Genomic DNA, 20294 nt, shown 5'->3' with positions numbered 1-20294 from the left:
CTGAACGTTCTCCGCCGCCCGTGAACGCCGTGATGGTGAACCGATCGCTTTTTTTAGCAGTAGCAGCAGTATTTGTGCCAGCACTGAAACTGATGTTCTGATGTTCGCATAACGTTTGCGCAGAGGCTCCATTCTTCCGGAGCCCTGCCATATCGAGCAGGGCTTTCCGCAGGAGTTGGGGAAGAGAAGATCTTCTGACTGCGACGGGGTGGTAAGCCCCGAATTTGTGAAGGCCCGCCGAGATGGATATGTCCAGTCCGGTGTTCAGCTTGAACCTCGGCACGCCACTGTCGGTGTCCGCGCAGGCCGACAACGTCGAGGAGCAGCATCTTCAGCAGCTCGCGCGGCAGATTCAACCGTCGCCGCTTCAACCGCAACAACATGACTCGCCCATGCACCAGTCGCCGTCGACGCAGCAGCGAAATGCGAGCGTCATACAGCCGTACGCGGCGAGCACGGGACTCACGCCGCAGTCCCTCATGCAGCCTCAAACGCCGGCAGGACATGTTCACGTAAGAATCGCGGCTCCTTCGCGCCGACTGTCCCGATTTGCGAATCAAACTACCGTTGCATGTTCTCACCCTAATGGGTTAGACACAAAATACACGGAGCTTGACGGCTTGAAAACACGTTACAAGAACACTTGAGCAGCGCCTGTTCCCAAATCGTAAGACACGGACCCACTACGAGGCTTAATTACCAGCTCTTACGCTTACTCTAATGTACCATCCATCATGGCATGTATCCTTGAGAGAAACGTTTAAGAAAGTACGCTTGAGTATCATATCTTTGGCAATGATCGGTTACGAATAGTAGTTGGCGAAGAAGATAACGGCATAGAGGGGATATGGTTACGTCTTGTTTTACGCGCTAGAGAGCTCGTGCAGTGGGATTGTGATGTTCCAGGCGTCGGTGTTCGAAAGTGTCCCACTGCTAATCGCAAACCCGCGGACGCAGTTGGTGCTCACTGTCTTACTAAAGGACTCTGTGACGGCCTTCATCGCAGCATGGTATTGCTTTTCGCATTGTTTTCTTCAGCGTGCTGCATATGCCTGTCAAAAATTAACTGACAGCAGATGCCTTGAAGTGCATCGTTCCCTAACGACGTAAGAGGTTTGAGAAACTATACGTTTGCGTCGCTCAAGTTTAACCAGTGACTGCGATTGCGCAGAATCGGAGATAGTGACTGCCGGTGAAGGTGTAAAATTGCAAAGGTCTAAAATTACAAATCCTTCTCCCCAAACCCTGGGCCATGTACCTTAGCAGTCCCAAGAACAGTCAGCATTTGTTTCCTAGACATAAATCAAAAATCAAATATACTATATTGCTGCAATGAAGCTCGCATAAATAAACTTATAAATTTTAATCGCAGCGTTGATGGATTTATTTTGTGTGCGTACCTCGCATTTAGTGCGGCTTCAAGTCCATCGTGGACAACTGGGAAACCTGCGCCTCTCGCTACAAACGTGCATTTGAATATTGTTTGCAGATTTGAAGACATCGATCATCACTAAAATCTCAGCTGCTGCTCTCTCACCCTTCAGACATGTAGCGTGACAACATAACCTTTTAAAACCCTACACCTGTGTCGTAATGCTTTATATGTCATTGCATTTAAAGGGACACTAAAGTGGAACGATAGATTGGTTTAGATTGATAAACTGTACTCTGAAAACTCTAATGTTGGTAATTTCACCATCATTGGTTTATTAATAGAGGAGAAAATCGAGGTCAAAGTTTCATTTTAAAATTTCGCTCCAAAATCTCTGCGCATGACGTCACTGATTTCAAAGTGTACAGTACTCACGTATTCAAACGCAACATCACAATTCTTAGTATAACGACTTGTATGCTCAATTGCTCGAGATAACCATGCCATGTTGCGACGAATCTGGTCTCTAAAGATAATGTTGGCTCTGATCTACGCGTTCGAGTCAAAATTGCGCCGCTATGACTCGAACTGAAGATGGTAGAAATGAAAACGTGTGCATTACTTAGCCCTAAATTGCCCTGTTTCAATCCGTGAGTGCCGTACTTTTCGTATTTTGTCGACATTGGCTCAACGAATTTCTCTGAAATTTGGTATGTTATGTCTCTGGCCCCCACAGAGGACAATGTACTTCATTTTTATTGATTAGAAACTACGTAGGCCCCAGGGGGCGCCGTCAAAATCTATGACGTCACGGTGATTGGTGCGGGAATTTAAAGAAGCTGTCGCCACCCGTATTTTCTTTTTGTGCATTTTCTTGCGGCAAGCGTGGTCGCTTTGGTATTGTAAAAGAGTAATGTACTAATTCAAAAAAATCGTTTTTCACTTTATTGTGTCTTTAAATACCGGTTTAACTTCATTTTCAAGTAATTAAATTTTGAGTGTTTGGGGGTGTTGCAGTTATTTTCTCACAACACATTTTTTTAATTGTAGTCGCCTCCCATTCTTTTGGATTGATCAGTTCCATCACTGCTTGATTCACTCATAATACTTTGGTCACTTCACAAAGCAAGTGCCTGTTAACATTCTTTAATGTAATGTGATTAGCATTTGCATTCACTGAGTTAAGAAAGCTCTATGGAAGGCTTAATAATGGCTTATACTTGCATCTGTTTCTTTCTTTGATTCGCGGCAGTCTTCTGGTGCAACACCGACTGGTGCCGGTTCGACTCCGCACTCGGCAAGTGCAAGCATGTTCCCATCAACACCCGGCCCACCCATGACACCCATCACACCAGCGTCAGCAGACCCTGGAATTGTCCCACAACTGCAGTATGTTGCACTCCTATTATTAGGCCAATAATTACATGCATCTTGTGTGTGTGTGTGTGAGAGAGAGAGAGAGGGCGTGTGTGTTATGCCACAATGGCTCAAAAGAGTACGGACACCAATTTTTTAGGACGGTTTTACTCTACCTTACAAATCTCCTGCATACGGAGACAGCTCTGAGAAAATGTGAAGCTCAGTAAATGCTGATTTTTTGCATGGTGCACCTACTGACATCGACGCTAGCGTGATGTCAGGCTACAGTATTAATTCTGGTGACTTCACGCACCATTATGACCAGTTGTGATTAGAGCACTGCACGGGCCCGGGCCGGCCCGAAAGCCCGAGCCCGGCCCGCGGGCCGGGCCGGGCCGGGTAAGGGGTTCTTGGATCGGGCCCAGGCCGGGCTCGGGCCCTTGGTCTTCGGGCTCGGGTCGGGATCGGGCCTGAGCGAGGCCCGTATTAGGCCCGGGTCTCATATGTATAGGTATAATTGTGTGTGTACGTTGTGTAGCTTTGTTTTTGTTGTTTTGTGGGGTTTAACTTCCCGAAGTGACCCAGGCTATATGAGACGCCGTCGTTGAGGGCTCCGGGTAATTTAAACCACCTGGAGTGCACTGGCGTGCATAGAAATTGCACAGTACAAGACGTCTACAATTTTGCTCCATCGGTATGCTACATGGGATTTCAAGAAACGCCTAATATAAGTTTCCACCATTATAGTGAGTGAAAGACGTTCTTGGGTACCGTGTAAGGAAAACAATGGTAAACTGCCTAGATTAGTGTGTATAAGATGTGCGCGTTTGTATCTAGGGAAACATTTCGAGTATGCAGCTACGCTCGCATGCCCGTAGACTGGCCAACGCGACTTGTGAGTCATTAATATCTCAGGAGCTGTTTTTCGTGCATTTTAAGTGCAAGATGCGGAGCGACTCTTATCCCAGGGCAAACGCCGTTGTTGATTTTCCCATTACTAGTGGCGATGCGCCAGACCATAGAGACACTCATTTTCCCGAGTGGCGGGGACGGTGGTGGTGACTCGGGGAAGAAGGGTGGGACAAAGAACCTTGTTGTTTTGAACACGAAAACGTAGTGTAGGTTGGGTGCAGTTGCCTGCCGAGGAGTCAACACGACAGCTTTAATTTATGTAACGCTGCCCAGCCTGGCGTATTCCTCCCAGAAGCAGATAGAGCACGTTTCTTTCCCCATTGCATTATGCAATAGATGAGGTTTGCAGGAGACTTGCTACTTTTACTCAACAGCCCCAGTACGATTGCAGTTGATGTAGACTCAATTTAAAAATGTCTGCCATGCTTTTTTCTCCACTTTATGCAGGTATTATATTGTGTAGTTGTTCTTTGAAATGCAAAAATGAGATTGCGTGGTTAGCACTGCGTGCGTACATGAAAGAGCCAGCTATGACTCCAATTATATTTTATATTGCCCTGCAATCATTTCGCAAGAGTGTTACGCGCGTAATTCACCGAAAGTATACACAGTACCGGTGAAAGTTGTGACACTGAAAGAAGTTCCTAAAACAATCTCTAAAAAATATCTTGTGTGCGGCAGGTATCTTCACAATAATGGATGGATGGATGGATGTATACGACTGTGCCCTTTAGATCGGGCGGCGGCTCACGCCACCTAGCCATAAAGTTAAGTACTATCACTATGTGTTGAAGGATTGTAATTCACTCGTGCCTTGATTGTAGCCACCAATCGGTTAGCCTCCTCCTGGTTATTTCTACTCGTTTAAAGTCTATTTTGCCTTCACTGTCCCTAAACCCCAATGCTTTGAAATATTCCGCGCCATTATCTTGGACTGTAGGGTGAAGCCCTTTACAGAACATTATCAAATGTTCAGCCGTTTCCTCCTCCTCTCCACACGCACTACATAACGTGTCTGTGCCTTCGTATTTGGCTCGGTACGTCTTGGTCCGCAATACTCCCGTCCTGGCCTCAAACAGCAGAGAACTACCCCGAGAATTATCGTAGATCTTTTCTTTTGCAATTTCCTGCTTGAAAGTTCGGTAGGTCTCCAGTGATGATTTCGTAAGCATCCCCATTTTCCACATGTCCCTCTCTGTTTCCTTCACCTTCTTCTTAACCGATGTTTCCTTTTGGCTTGGTATTCTGCTGTTGTCTAAATACTTGCTTGACAATTTTCGAGTTCGCTTCCTCCATTTAGTATCAACATTCTTCATGTACAAGTAGCTGAAAACTTTCCTAGCCCAACGCTCCTCTCCCATTTTCTCAATCGCTCCTCAAATTCTATCTTGCTGCTAGCCTCCCTGCCCTCGAACGATGTCCATCCCATGTCACCCTGTACCCCCTGATTTGGGGTATTCCCGTGTGCTCCCAAAGCAAGCCTACCTATGCCACGTTGTTTAATTTCCAATCTTGCTTGAACCTCTGACCTCATGCACAAGACCGCATTGCCGAACGTCAAACCTGGGACCATTACCCCTTTCCAAATCCCTCTCACAACGTCATACCTATTGTAGTTCCACAGTGCCCTATTTTTCATTACAGCTGCATTCCTGTTGCCCTTAGTCATTACGTATCTTTCGTGCTCCCTTAGGTACTCATCCCCGTTGTTTATCCATACGCCCAGATATTTGTATTTATCCACTATCTCCAGCGTGACTTCCTGTATCTTATGCTCACTGCCTTCATTATCATTAAGAATCATGATTGCCGATTTTTCCCTACTGAACTTCAAATTTAACCTATCTCCTTCATTACCGCAGATGTCTATCAATCCCTGCAGATCTTCCTTGTTGTCGGCCATTAATACTATATCATCTGCATACATCAATGCCGGTAATGACTGTTCAACGTGTTTTCCTTGCTTGGCAAAAGAGAGGCTGAAGCCGAGTCCACTCCCCTCTAATTTAGCTTCTAATCCTTGTAGATACAGCATAAATAACAGAGGTGACAAGGGACACCCTGTCGAAGCCCGCGTTGTATCTCTATAGGTTCGGATACCTGTTGTTCCCATTTTATAACTACCCTGTTACTTTTATAGATGTCCTTTAAAGATTAGTTATTCCATCTTCCACATCAAGTGTATCCAGTATTCTCCACAAGTCTTCCTGAATCACACTATCGTAAGCTCCCTTGATATCTAGAAATGCCAGCCACAGGGGCCTGTGTTCTTTTTCCGCTATTTCAATACACTGCGTCAATGAGAACAGATTATCCTCCAACCTCCTTCGTTTACGGAACCCATTTTGTAGTTCCCCCAGCACCCCCTCATTCTCCACCCATGTCTGTAGTCTTTCCTTTACGATCTGCATCACCAGCCTGTAAACTACTGATGTCACTGTTATAGGACGGTAGTTGTTTATATCAGCCTTGTCCCCCTTTCCTTTATAGATCATGCTCATCCGGCTTAGTTTCCACCCATGGGGGGCTTCACCATCCATTATTGCTTTGCTCGTTGCTTCTCTTAATGTTTGCTTAGAGTTTGGACCTAATTTCTTTATTAGCATAATTGGGATGCCGTCAGGGCCTGTTGATGTGCTATTAGGAACCCTCTTCTCTGCCCTTTCCCACTCTCGCTGTCCCAGTGGAGCCATTGCGCTAATTGGTCTATCCTCATCCGTTAGGGTGCATGCATCGCTTCCTTGTTTAAATTTTTCTGTCATCATTGTTCTTATAAATTCCATTGCCTCATCCCCTTCTAGCCTAACCCCTTGAACTGTAGTTATAAACCTCTGTTCCATGCTTGTCTTATTACTCAGAGAATTGAGATGGTTCCAAAACTTTGCAGCTGCCTTTCTATCCTTTTTGTTTACTTCCGCCATCCATTGGGCCCCCTTTCTTCTAATCTTTTCATTGATCAGATTGGAAGCTTCCCTTCTGCAGCTCAAAAAGTTGCCCCATTTTCTTTCGACATCAGCTTCCGGTTCACCCCTCTGTTTAGCATGCCTGTGTTCTCTGGAGGCTTCCTGACGTCTTAATATGGCTCTCTTAACTTCCTCATCCCACCAGCTCTTGGGTTTGTGTCTCCTTTTCCCGGTTGATTTGGCTCGTACCTTAACAAGCTCCAACTCAAACAGTCTAGTTAGATTTGTGTACGTCCACACTGTTTTAGTATCCTCGGTGATTACTTTCTCAATCTCTTTAGTTGCTATTTCTATTTGCCTTTCTGAATAAATATTACCCTGTGGTTGCTCATATTGCCTCCTTCCTATTTTCATTTCTCTTCCAAAACTCAGCTTGATACGTTTGTGATCACTACCCAAGCTTCTGGAACCATATTCATCTATGTTCATCACCCTTAGCCTATCATACATCCTATGTGACATCAGTGCATAATCTATTGTCGACTGCAGCCTTCCCACCTCCCATGTTATCTGCCCTTCGCACTTCTTGGTACTGTTGCAAATGATTAAATCATGCCTTTCACACATATCCAGCAGCATTCCAACCGAAGGTTGGACAGTGCCTCCTTTATGCTCAAGGCATAACTAGCTGAAACGGGCCAGGCCGGGCCCAAACCTTTCGGGCCCGAGCCGGGTACGGGCCACATTTAGGAACACCGGGCCGGGCTTGGGCGGGCCGGAGCATGGCGTTTTCGGGCCGGGCCGGGCCCGGGCCGGAAAAATCGGCCCGTGCAGTGCTCTAGTTGTGATGTCATGTACCAAAATATGTAAAATGCCCACTTGTGCGTCGCTAATGGAGCCACGGAGCAAAGTGGCCACCAGAGGATCACAATATGTTGCACAAGCACGTGACAAGAAGCTTATACCATGTCGTGACGTCAGGGTACAGGAGTAACCGAAACTGGCTTTTAAACGCATGTTGTAATTAATTTTTCAGGGCACACTCACGCTTACCGGGACATTTTCTAGGCTCTTGAGGGCTTAGCTTTTCATTTGATGCCAGAAAACAACAACTGAAAACTTTTGTGTCAGTACCCCTTTAAAGGGGGCCTAAATCTCTTGAAACACAAAAACCTATTTTACGTACTGAAGAACACTCTGGAGCACTCCTCTGATTCTCTCTAAATATTTTTTTGGTAAGTAAAGCAAGTGTGGGGATTCATTGTGTCTGTTTCTTGATATCTCTTGTAGCTGCCAGACAAGCTGATAGAACTCCTACCCATTTATGTGCATGGCCAATAGAGTGGATGCCTTTTTCTCAATTACTGTGCTGCCATGAACAAACAAAACATAAAAAATTAACAGACAGACACAAGAAAAAGCACTTAATTCATGAATTTCATGCATAAGTGCAATTTGTTATCTATTGCAAGGAGTAGTACTACTGCATGCCAAGGTTACTAAGATGTCCTCAAGCACAATGCTCTGATCGCCAGAGTTCTTCAGTCGTACAAGTTGTGAAACTCCCTATAGGCACCATGTATCAAAATCTGCACACACCATTGGCCGAAATTGTGGGAGGGTGCTGATTGTCACGTTGTCTGTTGACCAAAAAACAAACTAATAAACGCTCGCGACAACGCCAGCGTTGCACGCAGTGTTTAGCAACTTGCAAGAAGTGCTCGCATGGGGTGGCGCTTTAGTGTTTTGTATTGCCGCTCCCAGATGGCCTGACAATCTGCTAACTCTCACAGAATCGGCCAATGGCATGTCCGGATTTCGGAACGCAGTTTCACAACTGGTATGATTGAAAAACTCTGCTGATTGCGGCATAATAGCCCCATGACTATGGCCTCCTGCTATCAAGTACAAGGTTGTGGGTTCGATTAGCGCTCAGAAATAATCTGAAATCCCAAGCTGTCATGTCCCTGATACTTTTGCTGCACTCTGCAAGAGTTGAAAACAGCTGAAAGATCCTTTTTATTGTGAAAATTGATAGACTGCAACTGACTACACTCGAATATTGGTGTGAAGCAGTGCTCTAATGTGGAACAAGTTTTGCATAGGCCTAGCTATTTTTCTTCTTTGCTCCTGCGATATGCTGTGATGGCGAACAGTATACTGCAAGTTTTGAAAAATGTGTCTGTCACATAGGTCAGCTCTGAGACAAACATTATTGACATGCCTGAAGCATGTGACAAATTTTGGAACGCCAAGATGTGGGCTAGTTGGTATACGTTCATTTTAACAGTACAAGAAAGGGAAGGGACGAAGGAAGAGAAGCTACAGGACAGTGCTTGTCCTGTAGCTTCTCTTCATTTGCCCCTCCTTTTTTTTGTGCTGTTAAATGGAATTTCGGAACACATTTGATAAAACTGTGCCCTCTTTTGACCTTTGTACAAACTAAAATGCATTCCTCCAGGAACATCGTCTCAACAGTAAACCTGGGCTGCAAGCTGGACTTGAAGAAGATTGCCTTGCATGCCCGTAATGCCGAGTACAATCCAAAGCGTTTTGCTGCCGTCATCATGCGCATTCGGGAGCCCCGGACCACAGCCCTCATCTTCAGTTCGGGGAAGATGGTGTGCACTGGAGCCAAGAGGTATGCTTTTCGTTTTTCTTAGTGCTTGTTACGATGGAGTACAACTGAAGGAAATAAAGTAGACTGCTTGTCTGACAGCATACGGGCAGCGAACAACAATCTTTGTAAAGTGAGGGCCAGTTGGTCTCTCTGCAGAGACTGAAAATGAGACAAAAGATGGGGAGAGCTTCAAATTTTGTTTTACCAGTGCAGGATGTGAGCCTTCGCTATGTCATTCATTGCAGCTTGCAAAGTGCTCACGAATTCAAATGTGACATTTTAGGGCCAAGTAGCGCATGTCTTTTGTTTCTACCGTCTTTGGTTCGTGTTGCATTGACGTAATTCTACTCGAACACACATCAGAGACATCACAGCGAACGCTTACATCAGAGCCATCATAGCAAACGCTTACATCAGAGACATTAGCAGCCTGGTTTGTAGCGACCTGACATGGTTATCCTGAGCAGTTGTGCGTACCAGTCGCTATACTAAAAGTTTTGGTGTCGCACTTCAATCCGTCAGCACTGTACATAGGAAGTTGATTTATTGGTGCAACTCTGTGGGTAGTAGTGTGTGGTGAAAAACATATTTAAATGAAACAGCATAAAAACGTCCAAAAAAATGCAGCGAACGGGGTAGAGACACGCAGAGTGGTGCGTGGTACTTATATCTGTACAACCGTATTTTGTTCCTTAATTTCAGTGAAGAGCAGTCAAGATTGGCCGCAAGAAAGTATGCCCGGATAATCCAGAAGTTGGGCTTTGACGTAAGTTTTTTCTCATTGTACTTCCAGCACACATTAAGGCACAAGCCTTAAATGCCTCATCAAACGCGAAAATTGGCTGTCAGCATTGACGTCCAGCAGCCGGTCTTAAAGGGGCCCTGTAACACTTTTCTGAATTATAATGGAATAGCCTCGATATTAGCGCGTGATGCTTCACGAATCACATGCCGCAAAAGCTTTTAGAATCCACGAAGTACGAGCGGAGTTGGGATTTGTCGCTTGCTCCAAGCGCTTTCTCTCTCCTCTCGTACTAGCGAGCGTGCTGAAAGCTACGCCGGGAGGGGGATGACAAGGGGGCAAGAAGAAGTGTCCCTTCATGGCCTTGAGCACTTTCTTTTCTTTTTTTTTTTTTCTTCGAACACGCGGCTTACTTTCAGTGTGATCACGGGTGCGCGCCTGGGCTTGTGGCGGCATCTCGCGGTGGCCATGACAACTACGCAGCCTGCAATGCTCAAATCAGCCAATGGCCATGGGCTTGGGTATATGGCGCAGAAATTTAGGTATATGGCATCATTTCTAGAGAGAAGAGGGACCGATTACTAGCCGACTTTGAGAATTAATTGTAAATTCCAGGCCGCGTGCAGTGCTATAATGTTTGGCTCGCGTGTTGTCGGTAGCTTCGACTACCAGTCGGCAACGTTTTCTGACAATGCTCAAAAAGTGTTGCAGGGCCTTTTCAAGCAGAGCATCACATCGCATGCATTATGCATTACACACATCACGTCGCATGCATTATGCGACGTTGTCTAATGCATGTGATGTGCATATGGCACCACATGCATGATGTCATCACGTGATATTGTTGCTTGGTCAAGATGGGCCGATCACAGAGGCAGTGCAAAACCAGGTGAAGTGCAGAAAGCTTGAAATTCCTCCAATCTTGGAGGCATTGCAAAACCATGTTAAGTGCAGAAAGCTTTCAGTGGGGTTTGGGGGAGGATCAATACATCGACTGAGAAGAAAAAGAACAAGATGGCTTTTGCCTTTGAGTCGTCTTAGGCGAATGCTTAAGGGACCCTATGATTTTTGCATTGAAAGGTTGATCAGTGATCAGCCTGTCTCTTTGGTTGCCTGGAGCTTGCAATGCTGCATTTGCCTGAGTATAGCGTGGCCACGAATATAATGCCGTGTACCGTATGTTCTCGTGTGTAACCTGCTCAAAATATACAGAAAATTCGGAGCTAAAGGCAGGGTGTGAGTAATATGTGAATTTCGATGTTCAAGGTGGCTTTACGGCACTGCTTCACAGCTACGCAAGGAAGATAGCCTCACAGCAGTACACGGGGATCTTTTTAAAAAAAGATCACCGCCCAAGCACTCCGTACAAGGGCTAACCAGCGAAGCTGAAACGTGCGGCCCCGGTTTAAGCAGTGGGTTAATCCTGACGTTGTATTGAAACCTTTCTCAATTATTGGTATGGTTTGAATGGTGAAATCCACCAGTCCTTGAGGATGTTGAGGATGGCGTCGAAGAGCTTGTTGATGTATTCCTGATGTTGATGTTGAGTTGAGTCGTTCCTCGATGACGTTAAGCCTGGGCAAATGTGAAAGCATCGGTAGGTAAACGTATCTGTTAAAGGGGTATAAATTTGGCCTACTGCCTTTGATTAGCGATTCCTTGCATGGTCCCACAGACCCGAAACTGACCGACGTCAAGAGCAGCTGGGGAACCACTGCATCAGTACCAACACGGCATTGTTCCGTTGTTGTTGAGACCGAATCTCGTTGATCATAGCCAGGTTGTTGTCGAACCACAGGTGGTCGCAGACGTTGCAGCCGCAGCCGAAGTGCCACTCGAGAAACTCGCCGAAAGCAGGCGTTGGTCGTGTCAAACGCATTGCACCATATCCATGTTGACGCTACTCTGCCAGCACTGCCTCCTCCTTGCCTCCTCCTCCTTCCCGTCTCCGCCAAGCATTAGCCTGCCATGGCGCGCATGCTTGGCTCTGACGGAAAGACGACATCACTGACGGCACAACCAATGGCGTGCGCTTGAGTGCGATGTAGATAACGATGCAACTAATGGCGCAGCCAATGGCAACCATTATTGAAACATGTGGTGAACGGTTTTTCGTGTCGTCGAGCCATATACAGCTTTCGCTGTAAAATTTATTTTTCGCTGGTTGCTGTTGGGGGTGCAAGTTATATGCAGGGGCAAGTTATATGTGAGAAAATACCGTACTTCTCTTCTTATCTCTTGTGCCTGCACACTGTTTCCGCTCAAGTCATCAACCGACTAATTCAAATGTGTATGCTTCTGCAATGGAAAGGATTTTTTGATAGCTCTGGCTCAAAAAAGAAAAGAAAATTGTATTGAACCAAATGGCATGTAATGCATCAGCAATGCATTCAAGGGACACTAAAAAAACTCACAGGATCCCTTATGCATTCACTTATAACGACTCGAAGGCGAAAGGCATCTTCTTTTTCTTCTCAGTCGATGTTATGATCCTGTCCCACCAGCCTTCGAAAGCTTTCTGCACCCTACGTGGTTTTGCACTGCCTCCGTGATCGCACCACATTTGACCAAGCTACGGTGTCATGTGATCACGTCATATATGATGTTACATCACGTGATGTCGTATAATGACGTCATGACGTTATGATGATTTTTTGCATCACTCATCCCCAACGCTGCTAATGCGAGACGCCGACGGTCAAATTTCACATTTGATGCGGTATCTAAGGCTTTCGCCTTAATAAATTAATTTGAGCTGTATAAGCCTATCACCATTTCAAGATCCCAGAAATGCTTCTCTTACCCTAAGACGATCTTGTAAGCTGTAAAAATTAGGTATGGGCGAATATTCGAGCTCTTCAAATACAGTCGACGTCCGATTTCTCGGACGCCCGAAATTCCGGACATGCCTGATTTCCCGGACTCATCTGTGGCACCGTCAAGTTCCCCGTAGAGTCAATGTATTAAAAAGTCCGAAATTCCGGACGCTTATAGCCTTCGCCATCCGATTTCCCGGACTTTTTACTGTTAACCGCCGACCCAAAGTCACCACCGACGCCGCCATTTTGGTTGTTTTCATTTTCATATCCTTGAACCCGCGCATCAGCAGCAACGCCGCACCGCGCCGCGGTTGCCATAACCTCGAAACCGCACGTGTCAATCCGTTGCCAGCCGTAGCTTAGCCAAGCCAAACCTCACTGTGTTCGTTCACGTGTTGTTTTGTCAGCTGTGCTAGCTGTGCCAGCTCTGCGGTCGTGTCTGTGGTTGATCGTTTGCTGCTGCGCGCTACCTTCAGTGATCACGTTTCCCGACCTTCAGCATCCACCGAGTTCCTAGCTGTTTCGTGCTGCGCTTTTCGTCTAGCGGATTCGCCGTTTACAGCAATGGCACCGACTGCTCCTTCGTCTTTGTCCGCGCCTTCGAAGCGCACAAAGCCACCTCGTAGGCTCACGATGACGAACTGCCATCCGCGGACGTTGCCTTCGACGATCTGCGCGCTGGCGGCGTGTTGATTCCAGCCGAGATAACCCTTGAGGGCTTCGCCGACGCTGACAAAGACCTCGAGCTATGTGCGGAGTTGACCGATGACGAAATCATTCATCAAGTTACGGAGGATTCCGATGCCGACACCGAGAACGAAGAGCCAGCTCCTACACAGCCAACGAACACGGAGTTGATGCGAGCACTGATGACACTGTCATTGGTGTACAGCGGCAACATGACGTTGACTGAAATTGAGGCAGACATAATCGCGGGCAAGTGGACCGTGCAAAAGAAAATAAGCGACTTCTTTGCGCCCAAGTGCTGACCTATGAGGTAGTGCCGGCCACGTCGTATTTTTTTTTTATAAACGGCTCTTTTCAGAGCCACCTAAACAATGCATTGGCTGAATTGCTATGGGAATCTTGTACTCCGGCTGTGACCCTCTCCGTCAGCGAAAAATACCTACCAAAAATGTGCGTTTTCACGTGCATTCGTTTTTCCGGACTGCCCGATTTTCCGGACGTTTTCGCGGTCCCTTGAGGGTCCGGGAAATCGGACGTCGACTGTATTCGAATTCGCTTTGACACGAATTTGAATTATTAAAAATTTCGAAGTATTCGAAATTAACGAATAGACGTATATGTGACCGCATGCGACCCCATGAGAACGTTGTTTCACTGCAGTGTGCAGCTGCTATTTCGTGAAACTACCTTTCCAGGGGAAATCTGCGCTGCCACGAGGTCACGCTTCAAGGTACCTGTTACCTGCACCTTGATAAATTTTTTTTTAAAGTTTATAAGCTTGTTAAGAGGGCTTATATGTGCTAAATATAGGAAATTTTAAAACGGAACATATTTAACAGCCTATAACTTGGGCCCTATTACTATTGAAATCCTGCCACAATTTCAATTTGCTCCCACTTCATTTCAAACCAGAAAAGTGACGCTCGCAGATGACTAGTTCCAATTTTTCAAAATATTGTGTAAGTTGGTTGGGTCATGAAAAAATATGCAAATCTTTCTTTACAATATGTGATATATATACTATTCGAAATTATTTGACGAAATAACTATTCACTTTGAATTTGCTTCAAATCCCAAATCTACCATGTATTCGCCCATCCCTAGTAAAAATGCAAAAATAGAAGACTGGTTGCAACGTGACATAAGTTTACGCTCCAGCTAATTGTTACATCAAAGATTCTGAAGGCATCAGTTTCGGACCCAGTTAACTTTTTATTGGTAAAGATGGGGACTGTAATTTATATTCTGAAGGATCCACAAGTGAGCTCATCCAGTTTCAAGAACTTTTACTGAGCCACAATGGTGGAAGTGCGAAAAAATACTTTGAAATCCCTGACATCAAGCAGATGTACTGGTACTGGGTTTTTGTCATGAATTCAAGAAGTAGAACTTTAATCTTCATTTTTTTTTTTTCACTTTCAAATCAACGACTAACTGCTAAGGTTCAGACAATATGGTTTTGAAAGAACGCCTTGTCAGTCTAAACTTTATTCAGTGCTCCTGTTTAGCGTCCTGTTAAACTAGCAAAGCACAAATGTTGAGCAATAGTATGAACTCGAATGTTTGGTATTGTTGCCTTGTCAAACCTGAAATTCTTTTAAATTTCACCCAACACTTGCTGCTGATGCCTTAGTTGTCGACAATTGAGGACACGATCTGCTTCGATGGTCTTGTTATGTTCTCCTGCTCTTCACATCGCACATTTCCAGTACTTGCCAATTGCACCATCAAGGGTGGTATTCTCAGGAAGTCATTTTAGGCGATACTTTCACGAGATTAGCGCTGGAGACATCACTTGTTTGAGATTTCTGGTCCGCTATTTGAGCACGGTTAGCACAGTGCCAGACTGCTGTAGCCCGTAGATGGCCAAATGCGCCTGGAGCTCGACTTGTAAAATTTTGCGAGAGCATCTCTGAAATTGACTTGCCAAGAGTACGACCCCAGCTGATTAGCAGCAAGGGAATACTGTGGTTAAATCACATTAACAAGGGACGACACACCGCGTGTGGTCGACATGACCTCAGACTGACTTGGCTAAGGGCCGCTAGTGTTGCAAGCCACAATTTAAATTTCGTCAAGCTTGTTGTTGGATAACGTCAGCTTGGTGAAAGCTATCAGTTTCATCCACTGCAGCCGATAATCCGTTGTAGTGTGGTGTGTTAAAAGCAAACATTGTTCCGTTAATAAGCGATGCTGACCAAGCTGAGGTTGGAAAATGGCATGTAATAACTGAAAGTCTCTTGTGTGCGGGTTCATTGTAAGGAGTGTAGACTGTACCAGAAACTGTGTATTATTCACACTGTGTTCACTCTGACATTTAATGCTTCGTAATTTCTTTGCAGGCCAAGTTCCTTGACTTCAAAATTCAGAACATGGTCGGCAGCTGCGATGTTCGTTTCCCTATACGTCTCGAAGGCCTTGTCCTGACACACAGCCAATTCTCAAGGTTTGGAACTTTTGCGTTCACTGTTGCATATCCTTGGAAAGACGTGGTTGGGACAAACAGCCTGCAATCTGCCTAGTTACGTACTTAGTCTGTAATGACTAGCATGCTTCGGACTAGTCGTTCCAGACTGAGTGCCACAACTCTGCATGTTCTAGGCTGGTTAGTCTATCAAAGTAGCTTTGACATTTCTCTAAGGCTATTTCATGACAAGTTTGGACTTGAACCAAGTCGAAGGCAGCATGTCTTCATGACTGAAGTAGTCATTGTACAATATCATTTACAGCAAATACTAGTCTCTCACCTCTATTTATATAATCAGTTTTATCATACGTTTCACTTCATTTCACAACCGATGAAACCAGCTGACATTGAAGCCAAGGAGAGCACAACCTTCGAATCCCGCCAATGGGAAGGGCGCTTTTTCGTCCTTTCAATTTAGGTCATAATCATTTTACTGCAGTTTAAAACAACAACTAATGCCAATGCTTTCCTTGGCTTAATTGTCTGTTGGTGTCACTGGTTGTGTCTAACAAAGAAACAAGTCCCTTGAAAAATTCCCCTTCTGTCACTTCATTTCAAGTATGCGATGTTGCCTATCTGCCATTAGCTTGCTCCTGCACCCATTTTTATTCTTCCTTTGTCAAAACAGCAAGAGAATCAGAGTTTGCTTTCTGATGCTGTGCACCCCAATGGCCCAAGTAAATTCAAGAAATCTCAACTCTGTCATCCATCTCTCCTAGTAAATTATGTTTGTCCACTCTTTACTGGTGCATATGAGCTATTGCAATAAATATAAATAAATATATTGCCACTTTGGGATCCTGCAGTGAACAGTGGCTCAAGAAGCATCTGTTAACTTTATTGCTTTCATGTTTTCAGGTGGCCAAAGTTCCCAACTAGAAAATTCTTGTTTAGAAATTACTGAGGATCATTTAGAGAGCTGCGGTATTTTTGACCAAGTGACTCAGCAGAGTCTAGGAAGAGGTTGAGGTCAATTAGGTTTTCTGGGCTTGATCATAAAAGGAAATTTTTGTTTTTAAATGTTTCTTTGCCTTTTGGTCTGCAGCATTTAAAAGTCTACTTTAGCAGGCATGTTGTTGAATTAATTGAAGTAGCTGTGTACGAAAAAAAATATTTTAATCTGTCATTTCGTACAGAAATTTTGTACACTGTCTTGTAAGGGTAAAATCTTGGAAATCCATCTCAAAATAGGAAACTGCACAGAAAAAGAATTTATTGGAAGTCAGTGCTGTGATTGTGTCATTCTTTCTTTTGTTCGTTTTCTTTTTCTACACTTTTGCCTGTTTTGAGAGGTACACCATATTGTTTTGGTGTTAGCGAGCGTAGTGGTGTTCCATTCACCAGAAAAAGAGTGCATCTTTTTACTTTTCAGTTACGAGCCCGAGCTGTTTCCAGGACTCATCTACCGCATGGTGAAGCCTCGTATTGTCTTGCTCATCTTCGTATCTGGAAAAGTCGTGCTCACAGGTAAGCGGTGCGCCCCCTACACTACAAACAGTCGCCCCGCTATCATTCTTAGAGGTGTTCCCTGCTTGTCAGCTCTCACGAGCCCAATACACACGTGCACCTGTTAGAGACTGTTGGGCAGTAATCGTTAATGGCACATTTAACTGGTACTTACCGTTTTATGACTCTCTGAAACGACGGGGAGCTATATCAAGATTGGAGCCAAAGAGATCGTGCTGTAGCTGGACATTCAGCTGATATCAGAAGAATTGAAGTCCTGTGGCATGAACTCTTTTGGTTCTCTGTTGTTCAAAACTGAGAGCAGCTCGAAGTACTAAGAGTGGGGGAAGGGGGGGGGGTATGGTGCTGTGAATGATTGAGGTGAACGTATTCCAAGCACTCCGTAGTTAAACATAGATGTGCTGCCAAAGTCCTCAAAAGCAACAAATTGAATGTACCATGATTGACATGTTTCATGTGCTGGTCCCTTCATGTATTGACTTTATTGGATTACTCGGCACGATGGAAAAAAAAAAGTGTGCAGAGGATTAACCTTTGTGTGATCTAAGTTTGTCTGCAGCATATTATGGACAACTTAGGCAACTAGCATTATTTACTGCACCTGCATTTCTTAAATAGAGTTGTTTGTTTTTTGTGGGTGTAATTACTGTCAAACGTTGATTCTTGGAGGAATCATTATGCAACCAAGGGTTAAGGGGGAACCCTGCTTTAGAAGCATTTCTTTCTTTATGACTAGATCTAGCTTTCCACAGCTTTTGTATATTCTTGTGCTGATTTGAATTATGAAATTATTCTTCCAGTACAATATTCAGCTTTTTAAATATGGAACAGTCCATGTGCTTTGTTGTAGGCAAGATTTTTTTCCAATCTCTGAGAGTTAGAAAGCTAATCTGCATACCACAATAACCTGGTATGAGAACAGTATGTAGTGAAACAAAATTGGATGTTCTAAACCCATTTGAGCAAAAGTTGTGTTATGATGAACATTCACAAGTGAGTCAAAGTCAAGCTGGGATCGCACTCACGAAAATTCAACACACCATTACTTTTCTTTAAATGGGTTTAGCACATCCATCCTTGCTTCGCTACATACAGTTTTTATTCCAGATTATTGTGATATGCTTGTTTGCTTTTTAACTCTCTCAGTTTAGAAAGAATCTAGCGCCCAAAAAGCCACATGAAATGTCTGATATTTTAAAAACTAGATATTGTAGTGGAAAAATGATTGCACATATGAAATTGGCACACAAATATACATAAAATCAGCAAGTTTAATTAAATTTGATCAAGAATTAAAAAGAAAAACAAATTTCATAGCAGGGTCCCCCCTGAAATGCAATGCAGCACGCAGGCTTCTATTCAACCCTTTGAGACAGTTCGTACACATTTGTGTACACCACTTGTTTCTGTTAGTTGTGTCGACTAGTGGCTAAGAAAGCTCAAGATACATTGATATTTTGATGAATTGAACCTAACACATAATAAATGCGTCGTCAATTAACTACAGTTTGCAATGTGCTGTTGAACATAGTCACTTTGCTGAAGGCGCTACCATGCTCGACAACCAGTTCGATGTGCCACTTCCCGCGAGCCACAACAAAAGCATAATTTTTCTTTGCTCATAATGAACATAACCAAAAACGAATTTGCTCTGTATTTCTAGCCTGAGATTCGATTCTGCTAATGCAAAAACACAGCATGAATGACTTCAGGATAAATAGATATTTAATTACAATTTAATTAGGATTAATTACTATAACACACATAAATCAATATATGATGACATTAGCTTCGTTAAAATAGAATATCGAGTGCCTCAAAATAACGTTGTGACAATTCGACACCTTTACGGGCAGTCCTTCATGGGTGGCATCTGAAAGGGTTAAGTGTTTCCTTCTCTTTTGCAGGTGCCAAGGTGCGGTCTGAAATCTACGAGGCCTTTGACAACATCTATCCCATATTGAAGGGTTTCCGCAAGCAGTGACCGGTGCAACGACTTCCGGAGGAGGAGTTGATGTGCTTCAACATCATTGTGCATTGTGTAAATAAGTGTTCTCGATTCATGCGCTGCCAAGGTCACAATGACAGCTTGGGAAAGAACTCGCCCTTGGAACATTTGTGGCATGTTCTGGGACGAATCAAGTGTGCTACAAGAAAGCAAGAGACTTTTCTAAATTGTGTTGTGTAACTTGGGGCAGACTTTTCCTACAGCAGAAGACACTTGCATGGGTTCTGGTGAACTGTGTCTACAATATCTATTCAATTTCATTTGTAAATAGTTGTCAATTAGAAAAAGAATATATTAATTGCACCTTTTGCATTTTTTAGAGTTGATGTGTTATTTATGTTACAAAGAGTTTTGCTTTGCATGAATCTTTTTGTTTCAATTGGTATTTTCCCTTTGCTTCAGAGCTAGCAGAAGCAGTGCCTTCCACATTTGTAGTGCTTGCAAAAGGGTGGCTAGTTCTAAATAAATGCTACCGCATTTGTTTTGGTGTCCGCACAAGTCCCCCAGTTCAGTTCCTTTAGAAAAGTATTTTGGAACTTCGGCTTTAAAAAGCATGCGTCACTATGGGTAAGCATGTGTGCTTACGTTGTGCCACTTGTTTTGCTGCACCAGAATGAAATGCATTTGATATAAGTTCTATGCACACAGCTGTGCATACACGCATGTGAGCATTTAGTTCTATGTTTCACAACCGAAAAGATTAAACATAAAAGATCGCAATAGTTTGAAAGCATTTCTCAGTGTGAGCAATTAAAGTGTTTCATTGTTATCGAGTAGCTACAATGCCCACAGCATGGTTCCGTAAGAGCACAAGGGTACAGTTGACCACAAAATAATTTGATCCTGCAACAAGTGTGTGCACTGTCTTATTGGCAAGCTGCCTGTTCTCATAGGCGTGGGCAGGGATGGGGGGGGGGGGGGGCAATGTCTGACCAATA

The 20294-nt window shown here is 44.3% G+C and overlaps 1 protein-coding gene across 1 annotated transcript; it reads left to right on the top strand.

Annotated features, from left to right (window-relative positions):
* Nucleotides 1-19668, top strand: LOC119374671 (uncharacterized). The gene is made up of 7 exons (XM_037644841.2): nucleotides 1-512; nucleotides 2625-2761; nucleotides 9008-9187; nucleotides 9869-9932; nucleotides 15757-15860; nucleotides 17254-17348; nucleotides 19256-19668. Exons 1-7 carry the CDS (start codon nucleotides 243-245, stop codon nucleotides 19330-19332), a joined length of 927 nt encoding a protein of 308 aa, XP_037500769.1. The 5' UTR covers nucleotides 1-242; the 3' UTR covers nucleotides 19333-19668.
* Nucleotides 19669-20294: the final 626 nt, after the last annotated feature.

This window comes from Rhipicephalus sanguineus, chromosome 11 (assembly GCF_013339695.2).
Source record: "Rhipicephalus sanguineus isolate Rsan-2018 chromosome 11, BIME_Rsan_1.4, whole genome shotgun sequence".
NCBI classification, from domain to species: domain Eukaryota; kingdom Metazoa; phylum Arthropoda; class Arachnida; order Ixodida; family Ixodidae; genus Rhipicephalus; species Rhipicephalus sanguineus.
This window is presented reverse-complemented; position numbering and strand designations above follow the sequence as displayed.